At 48.9% G+C, this 22956-nt stretch overlaps 1 protein-coding gene across 2 annotated transcripts; it reads left to right on the top strand.

The window, feature by feature from the left end:
- The first annotated feature begins 2412 nt into the window (after nt 1–2412).
- Nucleotides 2413–22696, top strand: KLHL25 (kelch like family member 25). Of its 2 annotated transcripts, none has more exons than XM_061371319.1 (3): nt 2413–3826; nt 14532–16361; nt 21260–22696. In XM_061371319.1, the coding sequence occupies exons 1-2, from the start codon at nt 3808–3810 to the stop codon at nt 16316–16318; spliced, it is 1806 nt and encodes a 601-aa protein (XP_061227303.1). In that variant the 5' UTR covers nt 2413–3807; the 3' UTR covers nt 16319–16361; nt 21260–22696. The 2 variants fall into 2 exon arrangements, with proteins under 2 accessions (XP_061227303.1, XP_061227304.1); XM_061371320.1 differs by lacking the exon at nt 2413–3826 and adding an exon at nt 4293–4432.
- The last annotated feature ends 260 nt before the right edge of the window (nt 22697–22956 follow it).

The following is a 22956-nucleotide window of genomic DNA, read 5'->3' as shown; positions in this document are numbered from 1 at the left end:
GTTTCTATAAAGGGATCAGTTGTCCTAGGCAAGGTATGTGTTATAGATCCTTCTAACTCTATCATCCCCACTTGTGGTACTCGCTATAAAGATCTCAGCTACCCTTTAATATTGCCACACCTCAGAGAGCAACCAGGGTAGAATCTGATACCAGTGTTATGCTAGAATTATCTGCTTTGAAACTGAAAACAAAATCACTGCCCACTTGCAAATTAAATACAATAAGTCTTTGCTAATTACATTTTTATTCTGAGTGGCTCGGATGGATTTCAGCACAAGGAAACTCTGTAGGTTACCCTATCCCATTATATGCTTCATTTGGACTTGTTCCAGAGGGGATTTTTGATGACTTTGTATCTACTTCCTTGTGTTTTTCAGGATCATGTACACATGGCCATTGTCCTGAGGATGGGGTATGGTTCCCCCTGATTGCCTAATTGAGCTCCGATTAGCATTTCTTCTAGGAGCAGATGCAGCTTTTCCAGCCCAGCAAACAATGCCATCTGTTGTTCCCTTGCTGTAAGTTCCATCTGAAAGCCTGCTCTGCTTCTGTATTTAATTGTGAAGTTTCCTGCTGCCAAAAAAGTAAGGTCATTTAAATTTGGCATCAGGAGGAAAAGGCTGAGAGGGAGGGAGATTGGATTTTATTGTTCCTGCAGGGAATGCTACATTGGGGTAGTCTGACTGGCAGCTCCTTGGGCAGGGCAAGCCAAAGGGTGAAAACTTCCATCAAGACTCCCATTGCAACCTTACATCCTCTCCTTGACATCAGGGGTGCGTCTGCTGGAGGTCTTCAGCAGTGTTTTCCTACCACCACTTCCCTGGATAGCTGAATTAGAGCCTGGTCCTCAGCCACTGGCACCCGCAGCATTGTACTGTGACCTTCTCTGAAGACTTTTGGCATTCACAACAGAGGGAAGCATTCATAAGCAACCTTGTCTGTGCTCCTACCCTCGGGGAGCTGCTGAATTTGCATGGCCTTGACCAGCCTGCTGTGACTGCCAACAAGGAAGCCAATTGGAGTACTGAGTTTTGGGCATCTGTCAACTAGCATCTGGCTTCAGACCCACTAAACTGATTTCACACAGAGCACTTAGCAGCCGTCAGCTGGTCATGGCATGACCCGTGGTGGACTGTGACCAGTGACCTAGAGAGGAAACCACTAGATTTTTGTTATTTAACCCCTTGAACAGTTGGGGTTTGTAGGATGGGAACAGAATGCTCAGTGAAAAACACAAGATGCAAAGAAGTCGACATGGTTTGCTGGCCAGATCTTACCCCTCCTGCTGATTCTATGAACATCATCTACTTAGTCAACTACTCCAGGAGATAGATCTATGATACAAATGGATAAAAACATCTAATGAATCTAAAATAATAAATCTTTTGACTCTCCACCTTTGGGAAAGTGAGGATTTAATGGGAACCAGGCAATTAGGTTTGATTTCTATAACAAGTCAAATCAAATGTTCAACTTCGCAAACATTTAAATGTTCCATCCATAATGAATGTTATGCTAAACAAATATGGCAAAAGGGTAAATGCTATTTATTAAAAATTTGTTAGTTTTGGCTTTTTTTCCCCCAGATTAGAAGATTTAACCCCTATTCCCTTTGACAGGTTGTGATGAAGGAGGGGATCTCAGTCAGCAGTTTTCCAACTTATTTTCAAAATGCCAACAAGTTGTGGAATCCTGTCCCCCCAGGTGGCTAACACTGACTGCATGTTACATACAGCAAACCAAAGGCCAGCACAGAGCATGATTTGTTTAATAATGCAAGAGCATTTCCCCTATCCACTGAAATCATAACCACAGCACTAGTCCCTCAAATACCCTCAGGGATGCTTGAGGCCAGTATCATATGTAAGGAGCTGGTATTAACATTCATCATAAATAAAGTTCCTTTTCCCTACACATGCTTAGTCCTTAAATCCTCTTTAACAAGAGGTTTAAAAACATTTTAAAATGTCTGCCACTTTTTCCATTGCTATTAAGCATTCCCATTGTTTTCTTCCTGCCTTCTCAGATGGCTGGCTCAGATTCTCCTTCACAGTGAGGAGTTAGTTGCCAGTCTGTGTGCCCACCACTGCCATATCTGGCCTTCTGCTGCTCCCTCAGAACAAAAGCTAGCATCCTAAACCCATCTGCTTGAGCATCTTAACACCAGATGTGTGCATCGCTACAGCACACAGGATGTTCCCTGCAGTTTCTGCTGGAACTGCCCACTCTTTAGCTCTGCCAGAGACAGAGGAGTGAGTTACACAGCTAGAAAGCTGGTGGGTAGGAGATTAGCATTAGACGTTGTGTCTTAGAAGCATCTTTTCAGGTAGAGTTTTGCAGAGAGCTCTTCTGAGCTTTGTAGATCCCTATGACAGGCAGCTGCCATGAATTCTCCCTGCCAGGTTGGATTCACACACCCAGCTTGCTAGAGCAAGAGTCTGCAGTGGAAAAGCGCTTTGGAATTAAGAAACATGCCCTTATTCTGCTCCACAGCTCTCTCAGACTCCAGCAGCTGAGTGGAACTCTGCAGTAAAAGGGAAAATCAATTTTGCCTTTCATGTTGTTGTTGTTTCACAGATGCAGTCAGGATGCCACCACATCAGCCTCTTGCACAAATCCCTGTGGTCTTCCTGAACAGCTCATTAAAGCCATTAACAGGCCCCAGGACAATTTTCAGCCTCTTCAAGAGCAGCTGTGCTTGTAGCTGGGAAGAGAGCAGCGCTCTAAGAGTTAAACTGCAGTGACCTGGAACATCACAGATCCAAAAAACCCTGGAATTTGATACAGTTCAACATCCTCAATGTACTTTGTTATTTACCATACACAGACTCTGCCAGCTGAAGCTGATCTGTTCAACCTGGGAAGAGAAGAAAGGACTGAATTATGTATTTATCGGGATTTTTGCTTCAATGTATCGTCATAGCAGCCACCTCCCACCTCCTCCCATGTGCATACCATGTAAAATTGGCTGTCTAGGCAGCACTTCATAGGAGTCATCACTGTGAAGCAAGGACAAGCAGTAGCAGTTACTTCACTGGGAAACTCATATTTCTCTTATAGGTCGGAAGGAGCAGCCCCTAAATAGCCCACTCCTGGGTATACAGATGGTTTGGCACACTTTGGAGTTGGGTATTTCCATCCAGCTATTATCTGGGGAGATACACTTGGTAGAAGTGTTAGTTTCTTACTTGAATCTTATTACCGAATACTTACAACTGAGTACAGGGAGTAGGGCCCTGGAGAAATGGGGTCGTGGGAGAAGACAAGGAACACCTCTTCCCTGCCTCCTCTGTGTAGCCTGGATTTGTGTATCCAATAAAGCTTTCAGCTTCTTTTTTTTTCTGGTAGCTGAAATATTACAGATGTCCCATGGGAAGCACTGCCACTTAGAGGGAAATGGTGCCACAGGCCAGCTCCTCCACTACCTGCTGTGCCTCCCGGTTGGAAAACACGAGCAGGGATCAGAGGCAGTACTGCCACCAGCGCTCCTCCTTGTGTTAGGTAAAAAACTTTATTGTTTCTAAATGAGCCTTTTTTTCCCCCGTTTGGCCCATGGTGCTAAAGGAAGCACTTTAAAGTGTGTGTCCCCTGTTTCTTCCAGCTGAAGGCACTGCCTGGTTGTTCCCTCCTGGGGGATATGGACCCAGCCGTTCCCATCTGATCCCCAGCTCTGCAAATCCTTGCAGGCAAAGGGACCCCGTGGGAGTCTTCCATGCTCCCCATGGACTGAAGTTCTGCTGAGCTGAGGATGGAGAGTTCACAATCTGCCTGAACTTCTGCAGAGCTTTGCTAACTTTTGCCATCTGATGGGAGCCCGGGTTGAAGGTGAGCTAGCCACACGCAAGGACAACTCACCGGGAGGTGCCGATCCTGCTCGGGACGTGGGGCTGGGAGCATGACTTGCTTCCCAGGGCGACCCAGCAGAGCGCTGACTCGGGGGACGATGGAAGCGTTTCTGCCGTGAGGATACGGCTCTAGAAGAAGCCGAAGAGCCGTCTCCGCGGCTATACAAAGGGGAGGATCCGCAACCCCCCGGGAAGTGCCAACCCAGCCGGCGTGGGGCGGCCACGCATGCACGGGGGGATGAGAATCGCGGAGCAGAATCGCTCCTCCGAGCTGAAACGGGAGACAGCGGGCTTTAGGACCCAGAGCGTTCTGAGCCGCTTTTATCCTGCCCCTAAGCCGCCTTTCTTTCTCTCTATTGGTTAGCGCTCCCCCCTTTTTGCCCGCCCCCTCACGTGTCACGGCTTTGACTCTCTCTGATTGGCCTCGGCGGCGGCGGCCGGCACCGCCCCCTGAGTCCCACGCGAGGCCGGTTCCGCCGTTGGCAGCGCTGTAGGCGGGGGGCGGCCGGGCCGCAGCGTAGCTCCGCGTTGGGCCGGCGGCTCACCGAGGGTTCGGCTTGGCCGGGCGCGGGGAGGAGGATACACGGTGAGTGATTGTCCCCAGCTCTGGGGCCCCTCGGTAGGGCCGGGTGTGCTCCGACGTTGATGCAGCGCTGGGGAGGGCAGGACATGCCGGCCGGTGGCAGAGCGTCCCCGGCAGAACGGCAGCCGCCAGGTTACCGGCGCCGGGGTTTGCCTGGGGTGGCCGAGCGCCGTGTTCCATAGGCAGCCGTTGAGAGCTGGCAGGGAGAGGTGTAGGGAGGTGAAGGGCTGCTTTCTCCTAAAGCAACAAGAGTATAGCTGCTGATCGTCTCTTAAACATGGAAGTGGAGTTGCTCCCCTCTGTGCAGAGATCAGTTAAAAGTGGCGTGAAATCAGTGCAGGTAACTCCGTCATGGCTTTGTATGAGTGATAGAGCTGAGCTGGCAGAGGGGAAAAAGTAGTTCTTTATCCCTCTGCTCTCTTCATGGACCCCTTTGCATTTACAGTTAAGGGTCTGGTAGATTTTGGGTCTTTCTTCATTTTCTATATCTATCCACTTCCACTTGGAGCTGTTGGGGTGGGGGATGAGACTAGCCAAAATCTTGGAAAATCAGTCCTCAGCCTTTGATAAGCAGACCCCCAAGTGTTTCATGCTATGTGCACGGAGAGTCCAAGCTGGTTTGTGCTTTCCTGGCAATCTCTGAATGTCTTCTGTTGTGATCTGCTGGAATGACTCCTCGGTCAGGGTGCTGTGTGCCTTAGCTTTTGTAGCCTTCCTCCAAATGTACTTCTTTCTCTCCAGGACAGATCCAGAGCAGCAGGAAAAACAAGGAGCTCTATAGCTTTCATACCTTGACAACTTCTCTTGTCTGCTCCTTCCTCCGTGTGTCTTGTGACACTTGTTTTTATTGAACTTACCTTAGGAGCAATGCGTGATGTTTGTAACACACCCTGCACGTTTCTGGTGGTGGCCAGCTGCTGCTGTTAACTCAGCTGCTCTGGGCACAGTCTCCTTTCAGAGTCTGTAAAACAGATCTGAGCTTTTTTTTTCTCTGTCCATCTCTCCCAGGGGTCTGGCTCCTTGGTGAGATCGGCCCCTTCCCAGGGCCTCTCCCTGTTCCTTGTCCTTTTTGCTGCTTCAGATCAAATCTTATCTGAAAACACATTTTGTCTCTTCTGTGTTTTTAACCCTAACCATCTGCTCTGGTTTATCTCTGTGATAAGGCTGTATTGAGTAAAGCACCTGGGGAGGAGGCATAGCTGGAAGTTTGCTCCGCAGCAGGAAAGTGTGGGGTAGGCACAAGATTCTCAGGACTAAAAGCAGAGTGAAATTTGCTGCAGAAGCAAATTAGTCACACCATGATGTGGACACAGGAGTCTGAAAGCAGACTCAGCACTGAGGAACTTAATCTTCCTGTCCCTTTTTTGTCCATTTTCTCAAGTATTTGAGAATTGTTATCCGAAATCCTTCTGCCTCAGCATGTATGCGAAGCGAGCCCTGTGGTAGCCTCACATGCTGTGTTTGGGGCAGGTTCAAGTAACTTGAGCAGTGGGGATGGTGTCTCAGATGTGGTTTTGGAGAGGAGATAAGGCCAGTTGAAAATCATTCCACTGAAGGAGCAGGCAAATTAAATTTATGAAGGCAGACAGCTTGGGAACAGATGGTAAGATGCTGCATGACACGTACTCCAAATGTGTGAAAATGAGCCTGTGTCTGATATGAAATACAGTTCCTCCAGTGCTGGAGTGCTGGACATGGTCCTGGATGGGGGCAAGGAGTGTGCGCATGTATGTATAGGAATTACAATACCTCTTTTGTCCCTACGGCGGAAACAAACCACTCCCCAAACCCTCCAGGAGTTCAGGTCTTTCTTACACCCAGCAAAGGTTTAAGGCAATGCTAGGGAGCTAGAGGAGTGAAACAGGAAGGGCAGGATGTGGCCATCTGTGGAGGTGGAAGAGGATGGGCAGCACATTGCGAGATGGGGAGGGAAGCGGCAGCATTACAAAAGAGGGTGTTGAGCAGAGCCTTGGCCCTGGGCATGAGTAGGTGGAGCAGGACGGGCCAGGCTGGCCCAGGGTGATGGTGACTGATGCTTGGGGACTGCGGAAGGGGCAGGTTTGAAGCAGCAGTGTCAGCACTTGAGCTGAGGAGTAGATTTACTCCTGTCTTTTATAGACTATAATTGAATTGCAGTGAATATAGCTGGCATTGCATAAGACAGAGGCTGCAGGAATGCTGGCAAGGTAACATCTAGCTGTAACATGCCAGCCCAAGCCCCCTGGCCTGATCTTTAACCACCATCACATTGGTCCATTTTTGCATATCAGCTTTATCCCTGCAGTGACTATTACTATCACTGCAGCCAGCGCAGGCTGCTCTGTCTTCCCCACATCACTCCAGCCTGGGAACATTGCATGTCCCATAACCACTGTCTACTTGCTGACCATTGGACTTTGCAAAGACTACTGTGTTTTATGATAGCCTGTCAGATTGTGGCAAGGCGAATTTATTACTGGCAAGCTCTCTGGTTTGCTTGTGATGCATGCATGGATGCTCAGGATAGCCTGAGCTGCTGCAGCACTCCCATGCTGGGCCAGAACTTGAAAGCTGACTGTGTGGCTTGATGTGTTTGTACTGAAAGAAAAAGATCAGAGGTTGGTGTCACATTTGTTCCTTCAGTCCAGAGCCAGGGGGCTATTCCTTGTCTTGCAGCCCCAGGCCCTTCAGGGCTTTACAATCCAGTTGGGAACAGCTGTCATCCATGCCCATCAACATCAGGGACTCATTGGTTTAGGAGGCATGAGGGCCTCCCATCCCCATGGCTCTGAACTCCAGCCAGAATTGCAGATGAGCTCCTCCAAAGCAAACCTGGCAATTGCACCAACATCTCCTGCCTGGCAGGGGAGAGGGGAAGACAAAACCAAACCCCGGGTTAACTGGTCAGGCATGAAATTGAGCTCCTGCCCTGACAGCAGGCAGACAGACCTGTTTGGTATGAGCGTCCGTAGCAGAGCTGCTGGTTAGCCTGACCATCAGAGCAATCTGCTGTGCCAACCCCAGCGCTGGGAGCCAGGAATGGTACACAGAGAGTGGGAGGATCTGAACATGCTTTCTGGAGTCAGCAGCTACAGTGGTTATTCTGGCATTAATTTGATGTATACCACATCTCATCGTCTAAACTCTCCCTGGGAAGTGGCATGTGGTTCCGCTCCTCTATATTTGAAGTACCAAAGGCCTTTTGCCTTTGCAGCACATTAGCAAGTTGGCTTGCTTGAAAAGGACTTTATTCTGCCCAGATGGGGCTGGGGTAGATACTGTGATCAAGTAGAGTGTTTCCATTCTGGAGCCTTTTTTGAGTATAATCTGGGAGAAGGGACTGCGAAACTCGCCTCCTCCTCAGGCCTGCATTCATTTTGTAAAGTGACTGTGATTGATCTGGTAGAATGGGATTTATTCACCAGTGGAGCTAGAGGGCAGGCAGAGAGGACAAAACCCCACAGCAGCCTCTGAAATGAATCACTGGCTCTGAAAAGATCCACTGGGGTTAAGGCGTAGCAATGAAAAGCTATTGTCTGGAGCCTGGACTGTGGCTAAAAGCATTATTATCCCGATTTGGATAGTGGCTGTAGGAGGGTGTGGTATTCCCAGGAACTGCAAAGCCAATGTGCTCAGTGGCGAATGTGAACTCTCTGGGATTGCCTCACCAGTAGCTCAAGTAGCTTTATGGAGTCTCTCAATTGCAGAATAGCAAATCCAATACCTGATATGCAAATAAAACTGCATGTGTTGCATGCAAAGAGGATCTCCTAAGGGCATTTTTAGTTTGATTGGAGCATGGTTGCCTTTGGCTCAGATTAGTTCATGTCTTGTAGATTTGAGGCACCACTGCTCCTTTTAGCAGTGCTTTTGCAAGATAGAACAAGAACCTTACTAATTGGTACAGCTTGGCAGTGCTGCTTTTGTTTTCAATAGTAAGTGGCATTCAGTCGATTCCTGTGGTGGCTTTGGGTTCAGAGTGGAGCTCAGGTTTAATGGGAGGAAAGGTGAGCATTAGTGAGAATGGGATATGAGGCAGTGATGGACAGACCAAATTTCTGAGTTCCACTTTGCTTTAGTAAGCATGTTGACGTTCAGATACGTGCCCGGACCTTCTCCAGACAATCTGATCTCCTGGAGCCTACAGAATTGAGCTTGGAAACCCTCCCAGTTTCTGTCTGAGCCAACAGAAGGAGCCTTTCACATGGCCTCTCTGTTTTCCATCTAGGATATACAGGCTAGATGAGAAAGTGAGAAAATGAGAAGAAATGATAAGGATGCCTTCCATTCTCAAAGGCTGGGGCAGGATCAGAAATTCTGTGCTGGTGGGATGGAGTCAACTGTCCTTCCTTTCCTTGCATATTTGCAAATATGATGAAACAAGGGGAGTTTGTCAGGAAGGCCAAGTCCAGCTCTGTTACAGAGATACCCTCTGATTCACGGCAGAGTTACATTGCCTGAATTCCGACGTGCAAAATCACACTCGCGTCGTTGTTGTGTTAGTCATCCCCAAGAAAAACAAGAACAATTTTGGCTGACAGGGGCAAACCACAGAATTCACCGGAGTTGCTGGAGATGAACCCAGTTTGTTAGAGAGCAAAGTCTGCATCCTGGCATGCAGGAGTGTGGATGGAGCAGGGAGCATGCCTGGGAGATGACGGAGTGAAGGTCCTCTGCTGCCCACCTGGCAGCAGCCCAGTCTCAACAAGTGCAGTGCTGCACTGAATGACGGGTACTATTTTAATTCCCTTCATCTCAAGCCCTCTTTACAGCAGGGTATTACTGGTGTTGAGCATTTCAAGCAGCACCAGGCTGTATGCTTGAGAGTCCACTGTGTTAGGCAAGGACTTGAAAACCACCTGAAAACATCCTTCATTTGTTCCTTCCCCTTTCTTGTTTTCTGCCTCTCTCCCCAAGCATCTTTTCCTGTTTTCTGTTGGGTTTTTTCCGCTCTTGAAGCTCGAGCTGTATCTGTGAGTACGTGAATGCCTGCATGTAATAGATCTCCCTTCTCAAACCTTTCAATGGTTTCCAGTGCCAGGAAATTGCATCTGAAACGCAGCTGTATCTGGGTTCTGCATTTGACTGTGTTGCCACACAGCTCCGTGAGCTTTGCAAGGAGCTCTTCCCCATGAAGACAACACAGTAGATGACTTTAGGGTTCTAGCTTGCTACTCTAAAGGAAATTGGTGTTATACTAGTAATTTTGTCCTGGAATGATGCTGCTGGCCTAAGCAGCAAGGTAGTGACGTCCATGAAGGCATTGGAAAGGTACAGATATTTGGGATGAGGGAGCGGGTGTGTTACAAATGGACAGAGAATTTGTCCCACCAGTTCCAGGGAGAATTTGAACTTTGTCTGAATTCTGGATGGCATTTAACCCCAAAGGGCTGATACTGGGAAATCGGAGAGAAAATAAGAATTAATCTTACGCCTGCCTCCCTGTGAAAGCAGCCATTGCTCTGCTCGAGCTGGGTCTGCTCTGGTTTGGAAGGAGTGGCTGTGGGTTGTAGTGCAGTACATCCATGGAGGGACTGCTTGGGAATGAATGTGCACTGCAGCGTGAACAGCTTCTCCTTTGAACTGAGCCAGCAGGGAGCTTCAGTGCTTATTTATTTACTTATTTACAGCTTTAAATAGTTCATAGCTGAGCAGAGCAAAAAGGAACGTGTTCTGCTTGCTGCTTCTCTGAAGGTCTGATTGGCAAACAGAAAGTGCCAGCTTCAGTTCATGGGATTTAGGCTCTTTGTTGGGTGTTTAGCCAGCCTTCACAGTGCTGGGAGAACACTTATAAATCCTGTAGTTCTGTCGTTCTAAGCAGAAATGTTCCTTGATCCCCTGAAGTCCCATGGGGGAACATCTTATTCATGCCCAAATACTGTCCTCTTGAAAGGAAGCAGCATCTCGGCTGTTGATTCTCTCCAGATAGTGAATAAATTGGAGATTTGTGGATGGCTTGCTGTTTTAAGATGGAAGGAGAACCCCAAGCCTAGCTAAATATAGTCCGTGTGTAACCAGTCCTTCTGGGCTCTCCTCTTATGCGCAGTTCGTGATTGTGGACCAGGGCCTCATACAGCTTCAAAGTGTGGGATTTCTAAGTGCTGCTTGGTATTTTCAAGAGGTGATAGAATGAGGTTCTTTTAAGTGATCCATAGCATCAGCTCTGATATGGTCACCCACCAGCCCACGAGGGTCAGCCTTCTGCTGGGGGCGTGGTTTGTAGGAAGCAAGAGATGCTCAGAGGGAAGAACTGTGGCCATTGTTTGGGTGGGAGTTTGGCCAGCTCTGAGGTTTAGTTTTTCCCCCTGTCTTCTCTTTGCCAGCTTTTCCTCTCCAGAGAGTCTTGCTGGGGTGTATTTTTCATGCACTTTGATTCGAGGGGGTCTTTTCTCCCTGAGCCAACTCCTTTGGGGTTACCATCCTCCCTCTGTGTGTGCATGGAAGGATTTCCAAAGCACCCTTATCTTGCTATGCTGGAAAAAACCTCTGTCTTCCCTTTACCTGGTGTACAAAGGCTGCAGACAGCCAGGAAAATACTGTAACCAGCAGCCAGTATTGTATAGCTGTCAAAGCACTGATGCCCCTCTGCCCTCACCCATATAGAAGGGTTATCATCTGCTTCTGCTTGCAGTAAGATCCTCCTAAAAGGCTGTTCAGTAGTTACTTATTTTTTCAATAACTGCCTTTCAAAGGCAAAAAGAAAAAGAATGGAGCATGGAAAAATCCAAGCCCCAGTTTGTGCAGGTCATGCCTCCTGCTGTTCACATTGATGGGTCTGCTGATAGTTCCTGCACGATGGAAGATGCAGCTGGAAACTCTGATAACCCCCTGAGCTTTCACAGAGCAGGTGGGAGCTTGGCAGGAGCCACTGACAGGTTTCTTTGTGTAAAATACTCCTTATTCAGAGCGGCTCTGTTTTTTCCCTCTAAGCTCAATAGCTATTAAGGGAAGTGGGGAATGCGGTAGTGACCAAATTCTGCTCTGCATGCATCTGCTACAGAGAAGTGCCTATAACAGCATGTCATGAGTGCAGCCTGTTTGCCACTGCAGTTAAAACATTGCTTAGACTGAAGCACCCATTTAAGCACATCATGAGAAGTGTAGAAGATCCTTTTAGTTACAGACTTGAAGGCTGCTAGATTTTTTTTGGAAGGAACCCATCGGATGAAATAGCTGCTGCCTGCAGTTTCTGTTTATCTGACATGGGTGGGATGATGCCAAGTTCTCTGTAGACTGAGAGATGGCAGTGGGGTGTGTTTGTGAGGATAAGAATTATACCTGCTACTTCTGCTTGTGCCCAGCTATGGCAGGACTCAAGAAACCCTCAAAACAAGCTGTTTGAAGTTGCCAGAAGCCACCAGCAAGCCTATTGCTGGTGAGGTGACTGCACACCACTGTTCAGACACTGCTTTACTTCCAGTTTAACGGTCTGTCTAGCTCTGCTGATCTGTGACCAGTGACATCCATTGTTAACCCAGCTCCAGAAGAGGCCAAGTAAAGGGGCTGTGGCCTCTTTAGCTTTCAGGCTTGCAGCTGTACTGGGGACCAGTTGGTGCCTGTACTAGGGCAAAGTGGTATGAAGAGCAGCGCTGATGGGGACTGGGATGGAACCTGCCATTTTATTCCCTGAACACTGTTCAATACCTATTGGATAGAAATATTATTTGGTTGATGTTAGAAGTCTGAGATGTTTTGTATATATATATGTGTGTGTGTATATGATGGCTCAGCTGCAGCTTTCTATAGACATTTTCAATTTCTAAATGACCTCCTTCCATTCTGAGTAGTGGCTTTTCTAATCTTAGTGTCAGAAAAAAATGAGGCTGCCTTCCTGCGATCTTTTTGTTTGTTTCCATAGCTGTCCTATATAAATTGCTTCATTTCTTGTGCATAAGCAAATCAAAGGTTAGGATTGAATAGCTTGACCTGAGCTGCGAGCGAAGAAAGCAGCAGCAGTGGCGGGGTGGTTTCTGAGGTTGTGGGAATAGGAAACCTAAATCAATAGCTTTTAGCAGACTCATAAATGTTTCATTTGTATTCCTCACTTCGGCATTATAGAGCCTTGACACGGGAATCCATATAGCCTCTTAAATTAGTGTTGTCCCTGTGCTGGGTGTAGATGTTGAAAACCATTTCCTTCAGATGCTCATCAGAGTGCAGCTCTGTAATGGCATTCTCCTTCCTGTTTTGTAGCCTTGTTGCTGTGCAGCTTCCGATCACAAGCAAAATGAGCTTGGCAGCCTCAGTGCCAGGCTGCAGAGATGTTGGTGATGAGCATGCACATCACTACCCGCATCAGTGCTCCTGCCTGGCTCGACAGTCAAGTATGAGTTGTGGCTGCTTGGGCAAGCTGTCTCTATGCACGGGGAAGCACAGAAACACCTTTTTCCAGGGCTGTGACACAGCTCTGAGGAATGAGTGAGGCCTCAGGAAGACCAACCTCAATACTTCATGGCAACGCCTGGGGAAGGAGGGACGTGCCCACAACTATTTGTTGAATTTAGACTCTTTTGGAGATGCTGGAGAAGCAGGGGGTAGGAAATGCGTGAATAGAGCATGAGTCAGGCAGCTTATCTGGCCATCCACCTCTGCTTGAGGTTATCCATCCGTGGATCATGGGAGGGTTGTGCGGACGCAGGTCTCCGCCAGGTCAAGGCTGTGACCTGTCAGCAGCCTGGGTGCCTTGTATCTGCTCTCTCAGCATTCCATGGTTTCCTCCAGGACTCTGAGTAGCAGTGAGCTCAACCCAGCTGGGCAGGACAGGACTAATCCATAGACCTTATGCTTTTAGATGACAAAGACCCTTGAGAACCTTTGGGCTATGATGAGCAAGTTAAAAACCCATCCAACCAGTAGCAACAAAAAGAACCCAACCAAAAACCCTTCCCCAACTACATCTGTGTGGCTGATTACTGATTTCTAAACACTTACGTGGCTGGAGCAGGATGCTGTGGGGTTTCAGCCCTGGTGTCTCCAGCCTGAAAAGCAAAACTGCAGTTGTTTGGGGAGGACAAGGTAGAAAGGGGATAGAAAAATAGTGTTGGGTTGAAGAGTAGGTGCAGCAGAGCTGGATAGTGTTTCTCAAACTCCTTTTTTCTATGAATTACGCCCATTTTTCCCAGCTTGTAGCCATTTTTTATGGCTGCCCCTTGTGTTGGCAGGGAAGCTGAGCTGAGGGACCTCGACATTCACCCAGCATCCACCCTGCCCTGAGTGCCAAAACACTCCTGGGGCAGAGCATGTATTCGTATCTGTCAGTCTATTTGAGTTACATGGGGGGAACAAAATTGAGCAGCTAAAATACTTTGGAGTAAAGGACTTGTATTTTATCATCTAAGTAGTATTAATTTGATGGGTCCAAAGGGTTTTTATTCTGTGGGGAAGAATAGGTATCGAGTAGCACTTAAATGAAATAGTAGCTAATAAAAGCCTTGTGGTTGCATCTGTCTGTCTGTTAAAAAGTGTAATTTAGTTGTCTCTTTTGTCTTCTTCTCTGATGTGAATCTGTCCTGCACAATGTTGTAGTCACATGAAGTGTCTGGTGAGTTTTATCAACAGAAACTACAATGAAAGGGATTGCTATAATTTGTTCCAAACTTTCATCTTGTGCTGGTAGCCAGATATTCCATAAATAAAACCTGTAGCCATTGCTTTTCCTAAACCAGCAGTAATCTTCATGAAAATCAGAAGCCAAGCTTGATTTCTGCTGAGCCAAGAACAGACCGATGCCCTTTATCCTGGATAGTTTGCTCTCTTAATGCTGTTTTCTAGGGAAAAATAACTCTTCTGTGGTTTGCCAATATCCTCTAGGGGCTGTTGAGACAATTTACCCTCCAGTGTGGGGTTTGATTACTTCACTTTATTGCTCCATTGCTGAAACCCAAGTGCAGAATTTCTCCCTTCACCCTACTCTGCTTTCCCACCCTGCTCAGCTTGAGTTAAAGTGGGGTGCGGGAGGCACGGGCTCTGCAAGCAAGGGTGCAAGTGCACTGGGATGTCACCAGATGCTTCATGTTTGAGGTCCATTGGCAGCGTACCAGGGTTGAATAGCAAATGTAACTATTCTCCGTGGACTAAACCAGTAAGGGCAAGACTAATGGTTTTCCTGTTTGCTTCTCTGCAGACAAGAGCTCTGTCATCATGTCAGTCAGCGTGCACGAGAACCGTAAATCCCGGACAAGCACCGGCTCCATGAACATCCTGCTTTTTCACAAAGCTTCCCACCCGGACTGTGTATTGTCCCATCTGAACACCCTGCGGAAGCACTGCATGTTCACCGATGTCACCCTTTGGGCAGGAAACAGGTCATTCCCATGTCATCGGGCAGTGCTGGCTGCCTCCAGCAGATACTTCGAAGCCATGTTTAGCAATGGGCTCCGGGAGAGCCTGGATGATGAGGTGAACTTCCATGACAGCCTCCACCCAGAGGTGCTGGAGCTACTGCTGGACTTCGCTTATTCCTCTCGGATCATCATCAATGAGGAGAACGCTGAGTCCCTCCTGGAAGCGGGAGATATGTTACAGTTCCATGATGTCCGAGATGCAGCAGCTGAGTTCCTGGAGAAGAACCTTTACCCTTCCAACTGCCTGGGCATGATGCTGCTTTCAGATGCTCATCAGTGCCGCCGGCTCTATGAGCTCTCCTGGAGGATGTGCCTGGTTAACTTTGAGACTGTTCACAAGAGTGAGGACTTCAACAACCTTTCCAAGGACACTCTGCTGGACCTCATCTCCAGCGATGAGCTGGAAATTGAGGATGAAGAAAAGGTCTTTAAGGCTGTCATCCAATGGGTAAAGTATGATCTGGATGAGCGGAAGGCTTATCTCCCAGAACTCCTAAGGAACGTTCGTCTGGCCTTGCTTCCTTCTGAATGCCTCAAGGAAGCTTTGGCTTGTGAGGACTTGATCATGGTGGATGAAAGGAACAAGCTTGTCTTGGACGAAGCAATTCAGTGCAAAAAGAAGATCCTCCAGAATGATGGGGTAGTCACCAGTCCCTGTGCCAGGCCTCGCAAGGCTGGGCACACCTTGCTGATCCTGGGAGGGCAGACCTTCATGTGTGATAAGATCTACCAAGTGGACCACAAAGCAAAGGAAATTATCCCCAAAGCAGACCTGCCCAGTCCACGGAAGGAGTTTAGTGCTTGTGCCATTGGCTGCAAAGTATACATCACTGGAGGCAGGGGCTCAGAGAACGGCGTCTCGAAAGATGTATGGGTGTATGATACAGTTCATGAAGAGTGGTCAAAAGCTGCCCCAATGTTAATAGCTCGGTTTGGACATGGCTCAGCGGAGTTGGAAAACTGCCTGTATGTGGTTGGTGGACACACTGCGGTAGCTGGAGTCTTCCCTGCGTCTCCTTCTGTTTCCTTGAAGCAAGTAGAAAAGTACGATCCCATATCCAACAAATGGACGATGGTGGCTCCTTTGCGAGATGGAGTGAGCAACGCTGCGGTGGTGAGCGCCAGGCTCAAGCTCTTTGTCTTTGGTGGGACCAGCATTCACCGAGACATGGTGTCCAAAGTGCAGTGCTATGATCCAGCTGAGAACCGGTGGATGATCAAAGCCGAGTGCCCACAGCCCTGGCGCTACACAGCAGCCGCTGTCCTGGGCAGCCAGATCTTCATCATGGGAGGAGACACCGAGTTCACGGCAGCCTCTGCCTATCGCTTCGACTGCGAGACGGACCAGTGGACACGCATTGGGGACATGACAGCCAAGCGCATGTCATGCCATGCCTTGGCTTCAGGGAATAAACTCTATGTGGTAGGGGGTTACTTTGGCACTCAGAGGTGCAAAACACTGGACTGCTATGACCCTACGTCAGACACATGGAACTGTATCACAACAGTGCCTTACTCGCTCATCCCCACAGCTTTTGTCAGCACCTGGAAGCACTTGCCATCATGATGAGGGTCAGGGCCCGGGGCCTTGTATCCAGGAGGTCAATAAGGTAAGGTTCTCCTCCTCTGAAACTGAATTTTGCTACCTTTTGTGTGCCACAATTGTGTCTGCACACACCGTGCCAAAGCCATGCGTTCCATGTTACTCATAGCGTATGAGAAGGTACACTTAAAGGTGGAATGCAGCTCCAGAAAAGTGATTTGCTCTGTGATGTTGCACATTGAGCTAGCTCCCAGGTCTCTCTTGTTTCCAGATGATCCTTCCAGTAGCTTAATAGACACATCTATGTATATGGTTGCAAGGAAGCCGCAGCTCCTCTTCCTCTGCTCCAAGCTAGCTGGATGCGCCACCTTGGGTAGCAGAGGGTAGATGTGTCCACAACTGCTCTCATGGCTGTCACCGTGGAATACACCCTGTCCCCATGTGGTTGAGGGAGTTACGGTTCCTAAAAGCACTTGCATTTGAGTTCTGGGAGATACTAGGGCAAAAAGTGGACAAAATCTCAGTAGATCAACCTTTTTCACACAGTATCTGGGTGACTTATTCAGAGCTGACGAAGCTGTAGGCAAGTGACCCTTGGGATGCCAGCAAATCCTGATCTCTTTTTATGTGCTATATTTACATTTCAGTGGGTAGCAGAAGCAAAAGCTTAGGAGCTATGGTTCATTTGATGGTCCTGGTGTTTATTTAATACCCAAATGGTTGCTTGTTAAATCAGAACTTCTGAGACTTCTGTGTGAGATCTGAGTGGGAGGGAAGGGGTTTTGTAACCAGAAGAAGAATGTGTTTATCGGTGTTTTGGGGTGTGTGAGAATATGAAAGTTGGTAGAATCTCATGATGCCCCATCTCATTCTGGTGCTTGCTCAGGGAAGGTGCTCTTGCAGTGCCACAGGGACAGGACTGTTGGTTCCTCCTCTCTCCTTCCCAGTGGGATGTTTGGTTGCCATTCTGGTGACCAGTTTCACTCCAGAGCTTTGGATGCTTTCACCGATCTGTGCTGAGATGCAGCTGGCCAGGCAAAGGCCAAAAACTCTCCTCGCCTTGCATTGTGAATGCAGACACTGATAAGGGCAACACTTGGATAGCATCATCTTCCCAGGAAGTCTGTAACACCTCTGCTAGCTCAGTCTGCAGGTTTCACAGTGCCAGCAACACAGAGCCCTGCTTTGGTGGTTGGAGACTACATCTGAAGGAGCTGGGAAACCCATGTGTACAGGGGCGGGATTGCTGAGCTTCACTTACGGTTGTATTTGGAAAACAGGGAGCGTGGAGAGGGAAATTCTTCATAGGCTCATCAAAATCCACTTCACTTAATACAGGGAAGAAAGAATGCTGCCCAAACCCTCTAACACCCTCTCGCTTCCCTGCTTCCCACTTGGTGTGGTTGATGCGCCTGGGAATCACCCGGCGGGGGAAATTACTGGCATCTCCCAGGGATCATCTCTTTTGATGCCAGCTGGGAAGCAAGGAGGAGCTCCTGGCATCTCTGCCAGGCATATGCCCAACGTGACCATCTGCTTTGCTCAGATGGGAAGTAAAAAGCATCCAGAGCATTATGCTGGCCTTTGATTTGTGGAACACCTGGGTTTAACATGGGTTGGAGCACAGCGACGGCAGGGCAAGAGTGGAAGGGGTTAAAATGCGATCCCTGAGAGCTTTCCCAGCACTGGAAGATAATGGCCTTTCCAAATTCTCCTCCTCAGGCATTGCCTAGCATCTGTCACAGTGGCTTGGTAATCTAATTAACTGCCACTCAGCTATTAAATATTGCAGCAAAGAGTGCGAGGACTCCATCATTTCCAACTCGGGTCAATAGGACCCCCCTTTAAGAGCCATCCTAGAGCTGAAAATTCATTTTCTCTGGTAGCAGATGTGTCTGAATATTAAAGCTCCACACCAGCCGTGCTGCTGGGAATAGGAATAGGGAATATTTGAAGGTGGGAGTTGATTCTTCAGCCACCGAAGAAGAAGCAGTCTCCAAAGTCACAAAGATTTTACTTTCCTCTCCTACCCTTTTTCCTCTATAATCTATTTGGGTTCTCTGGACTTAATAAACAGCTTTGTGGGGGTTGTATAGATAGCTTTTTTCCCCATGTAATCTGGAATCTGGCACAAGCACAAGAAACCCAGCAACTGTAATATGCAAACCTGCAAATAAAACTGGTGAAAAGTCATTGTGTGAGGGCTTTATGTGCTTTTTTGGCTTTGCTTCCACTCTTCGGTTAAAAGAAGTATGTAAAATATACATGAGTTCTTGCCAAACAGTGTTTCTTCTTGTCAGTTTCTAGAGGTTTTGTGCTGTTGGGGTTTGTTTAAGTGAAGTGATTGTTATGGCTGCAGCCACTGTGACAGCTCCTTAAATAAAGCACCAAGATGGATGAGTGAAGGCCAGATCCAAAAGTCTCCCATGCGCATGCATTGCCCATGCTTCACCAGCCATGTCCCATATGCCTTGGCTGTCCTGGCTGCACCAGTGCCAAAACTGGGCTTAGCAACTGGGGTAATTGGCTATAGGGTCCTACAAAGACCCTGTCATCCTGTAGCATGTCTGTCTGGGGCATCTTCCGACTTCCAGCTCCCACTGTGTAAAGTCTCTGCTGCAACATGCATTTTATGGGATCCTTCTTCAGGAAGGCAGGTTGGCCAGCACATGGCCAGGTTCTGGTGTGCTCTAAGAATGTTAATCCTATGGGAAACCTGCCCCAGCTGGAGAAGGCTCAGGAAGGACCATCCAAGGTGCCCTCAGAGCACAGCGATATGGGTTGGTGGGGAAAGGTCTGGGCAGTTACATGGTAGGAAATCACACTTTGTACTCATGAAAAAACTCAGCCTTCTTACCTATAAGCTGGTGAGGCTGCACTTATACCAGCTCTGAAACCCAAATAATACACCCTTGACAAATGTGGATCATAAACCAACCACCAAGCCTGCTTTTCATTCAATGCAAAAGCTGATCAGCTGGAAGTGTTTCCTTGAGGCCATGGCCTTCACCCTTCCCAGCTGGAACTGGGGCACCTTTCAGCAGAGGTCCCAGGGCCCCTGCCAAGGATGCTGTGTGACATTAATTTAGTGCCTATTACCTGCAGTTAATACCAGGCATCAAGTGTGATTAGCAATATGCAACATGAAAGCCTGGTCTCCTCCCACCTATGGAGCTGGGGCCACGAGGAGGTTAATCCTTACAAAAAGGAAATAAGAGACCCTTTTGTGTTCATAGGAACAAGCAAAGCCCAGCCAGGACATCCCAGCAGGGAATGATGCTGGTTGGTCACTGCTGCAGTCCTGTGCAGGGCCCATTGATGGGGACAAGTCTGTACCTCCCAGGAAGTGACTTCAGGTGATGCCAGGAACAGGTTCTTCAAGCTGCCTGTCTCCAAATTAAATGTGGCTTCTCCAAACTACCAGTCCTGTGTGGTGCTCTCATTTTCATGGGGCAGACTCACAGATGGGCTTGGGCCAGAGAGATGAGCCATCAGCTTGGGGTTGGGATGGTTGCCACAGATAAGTAAGCTGCAGATTGTATGGTCCAGCCAGGGAAGGGGAAACGGAGAGAGGAGCCCCTGCATCCCTCTGTGCTGCCTCCTGAGCCTCAAATACTCCCCTGGGGTGGAGATGTTGTAGCACCCATCGGTAGTAAGGCTGGTAGGAGCCAGGGGTTTGCAACCTGGTGGTTTTTGGCTCCTGCAGGACCTTCCTCATGGAGCCTGGTGGTCAGGCATTGCTCAGGCACCTATCCTGGCCCTCATCTGAATGCTCAGAGCCCATTCTGTGGCTCCTACTGGTGTCCATTGGTCAGTTTTCTCCTGTGAGGTGGCACCAGCAGCTGGTACCTGCCCTTGGGTGGTTTTTGAGGCTTTTGTGGCACCTAAAAGCTGAACTTTGGCTCCAAAGCTCCTGCAAGGCTTTAGGCAGCAAGCCATGCCCAGAGCTGTATTCTGATACTGGGGTCACACTGAATGTTGGATGTGTTCAGTGACTTGACCTGACTATTCAATTACAGCTTAGATACCAAGCCTTTTCTAGGAGGATTTTACTGCTGTCTGGTTTGACTTCCCATCTACATAGAGCAACGCTGGGTCAGCACTTACCTCTGAAGGAGCTACAGGGTTGTGTTGCTGTGCCTCAGTCCCAACTCCATCCACAAAGCTCTGCTCGCAGAGGGGCTCCTTCCCATGCAAAAACCTTGAGTGCCTGCAAGCAGGGCTTAAAAACCTCTCAGGGTAATGAGGCTCCTAATCACTGCAGCTCACCTGTGTGCTGCTGGGTTGGTTCCTTGCAACCTGTTACAGGAACAGTCACAGCTGGTTGTTTCCCTTAGTGGCTCCTAGGGAAACCCATCTGCATGTGTAATGATACTGAGGCCGGATGAGCAGGGGCTGCAGTATTCTGCTGCTGCTGCTCTTTGGCTGGTTGTCTCTGAAGCCAGTTTATCAGGCAGCATTGGGAGGGAGTGGCTGGCCTGGGGAGGAAAGTCAATGGAAATCAGGCTTTTCCTAACCCTGGGCAGATGGAAATGTGTGCAGTCTGAGTAAGGTCCCAGATGGGATTGATCAACCCCTTGGAAATGTCAGTCCTATGGATGGGTTTGGAGGAGCCAGTGGAAAAAGAGGGGAAAAAAAAGGTCTTCTTGTTTTGTCTGTTCCAGTTCTTGGGCTGTCCTCCCTGCCCTAAATAAAAAAACTAAAACTCCCATTTTCCACAACTTTTCATTCTCTTATGTCCACAGAAGTTTCCTGGCTGGCTCCAGTGCTCTGAGCCCTCCCCAGCTGAATATTCTTTCCCCTTTCCTACAGAAGCAAAGCACATCCCAAATAAAGCACCTGCTTTCCACCTTCACCCATCTCAGAGCAGTGCTTATCCCAGTATCTGCCTACATGCAGCCCCTTTTCTGGTGCTTCCCTGCACAGGCATCTTGCTGTTAATGACCTTTCTCTTTCCATCCCCAGATGCTACATCCATATCCCCAGTCTCACTGCTGGAGCCGACACAGTGACTGAGTCCCCGCTGGTCCTCCTGCACAGAACTCTGAGGAGCCTTTTGCATTCCTTCCCGGCACCAGGAGCAGGGGGCATCATGCCAGGGGGGCACCGAGGGCCACCCAGCCCCACCACCAGCCACGATATGGGGACAGCGAGGAGCCACTGGCTGCCAGGCTGGAGCTGGACACGGGCACACTCATGGGTACCAGTGGCCTGATGGGACTGGGGAGACAGAGGATGTGCACCAGGCTGCATCCCTCAGCAAGCAGCGTGGGGAGCCATTAGTTGCGTTTTGTTACTCGACTGGGGGGGTTAAAAGACATTAATAGTTTTTATTCAAAGGCAGTGCACTTGCCATTGGCAGTAGCTGCTGTTTGGGTGACTTGGAAGTGTTTTTAAAGGGAAAAGGGGTTGAAAGCACCTGGCTCCCCATCCTTTGGCCGCTCCACGGAGGCGATGGCTGTTGAAACACTAAAGCGTGGGAGCTTGGGCCGGCTGCCAGCAGCGCCGGGTGCTGCGGTGAAACAGGGCAGGTGCCTTTTGCTTTGCACTTTGGGCCTTATTAATGTTCTTTTCCCCTCTTCCCTCCCTTCTGTCGGGGGCCGGCAGCTCCCTGCATGCAGCTGCTGGGAAGAGCACAGAGCGTGCCAAGGCCCCGGCACCACTGCTGAGATAGTCACCAGATAAACCCTGGGCTGCCTGCTTGGAGCCGGTCTGCTGAGCTCCTGTGCTCACCCAGCAGCGTGGGTGAAGGGGAATTAGCACACGAGCAGACACAGCCTTGGGAAGGGGCGTTGTGCCTTTAGTGAGCAGAGCAGGGGAGCACCATGGAGCTGTTGGAGTGGGCATCCCCCTTGTTCCCACTGCACCACACATCCTGGCTTCACCTCGGAGTGATGTGAGCGTTCCTGACTGCATGTTGCCTGCCAACGCTTGGGCTGTAGCTGCCCCACATTATCCACGAACATTGGCTGACTCTATTTGGGTTTATCCTCGCAAGAGCTGTCAGCCTGAGTTGTTCCTCATTCACGCTGATGAGGAACGCACGTGGATTTTGGCTGTCAATACACGGATGCATCTCCCGACCAGCCTGCCCCAGCATCCCGCTTCCCTCTGCAGCAGATCTGGTCCTGCAGATGCTCCAGGCTTGCCTTTTGCCCCTGAATTAGGTTGAGCTGTAGCCTGGCCAGATGAATGATGCAATGCGATGAAAAGCCTTGACACAGCTTCAAACAACAAAGGTCTTTTCGGAGCAAGCGAGCGCTGCCAGGAAGAGCACACGTTGCGCGCAGCCAGCCTGTGATGCTCTGAGTGACGTTTATTTACATCTTCCAGGCTTTGTATTTTCTTTCTTCCTTCGGCTGCTTGCGAACTTTAATAAAAATGATGATCTGGGAAACGGTCTGTGTGCTTTTCACAGGACTCTTCATTCTTAAGCAAGTTGGATTTAGGTTTAATAACAGGGATGAGGAATAATAACAGGGTTGGGACTCAGTGGGGCGGTTCACAAACAACCTCCTAAGCAACCAGCCCGGCTGTAATTATGGTTGCTTCAGCGCTTGGGAAACTGAGGCACAATGTCAAGTGCCTTGTCCAAGGTTAGTGGTAGACCTGGGAATAAAGTCCAGGGCTTCTCACGTCCTGAGGACATCACGTGTCTCCTC

Source organism: Neopsephotus bourkii, unplaced genomic scaffold (genome assembly GCF_033783945.1).
Source record: "Neopsephotus bourkii isolate Nb327-2 ecotype Australia unplaced genomic scaffold, CSIRO-AGI_Nbou_v1 NB_1572, whole genome shotgun sequence".
Taxonomy (NCBI): domain Eukaryota; kingdom Metazoa; phylum Chordata; class Aves; order Psittaciformes; family Psittacidae; genus Neopsephotus; species Neopsephotus bourkii.
Note: the sequence above shows the minus strand (reverse complement) of the source record. Positions and strands in the feature narration are given on the sequence as shown.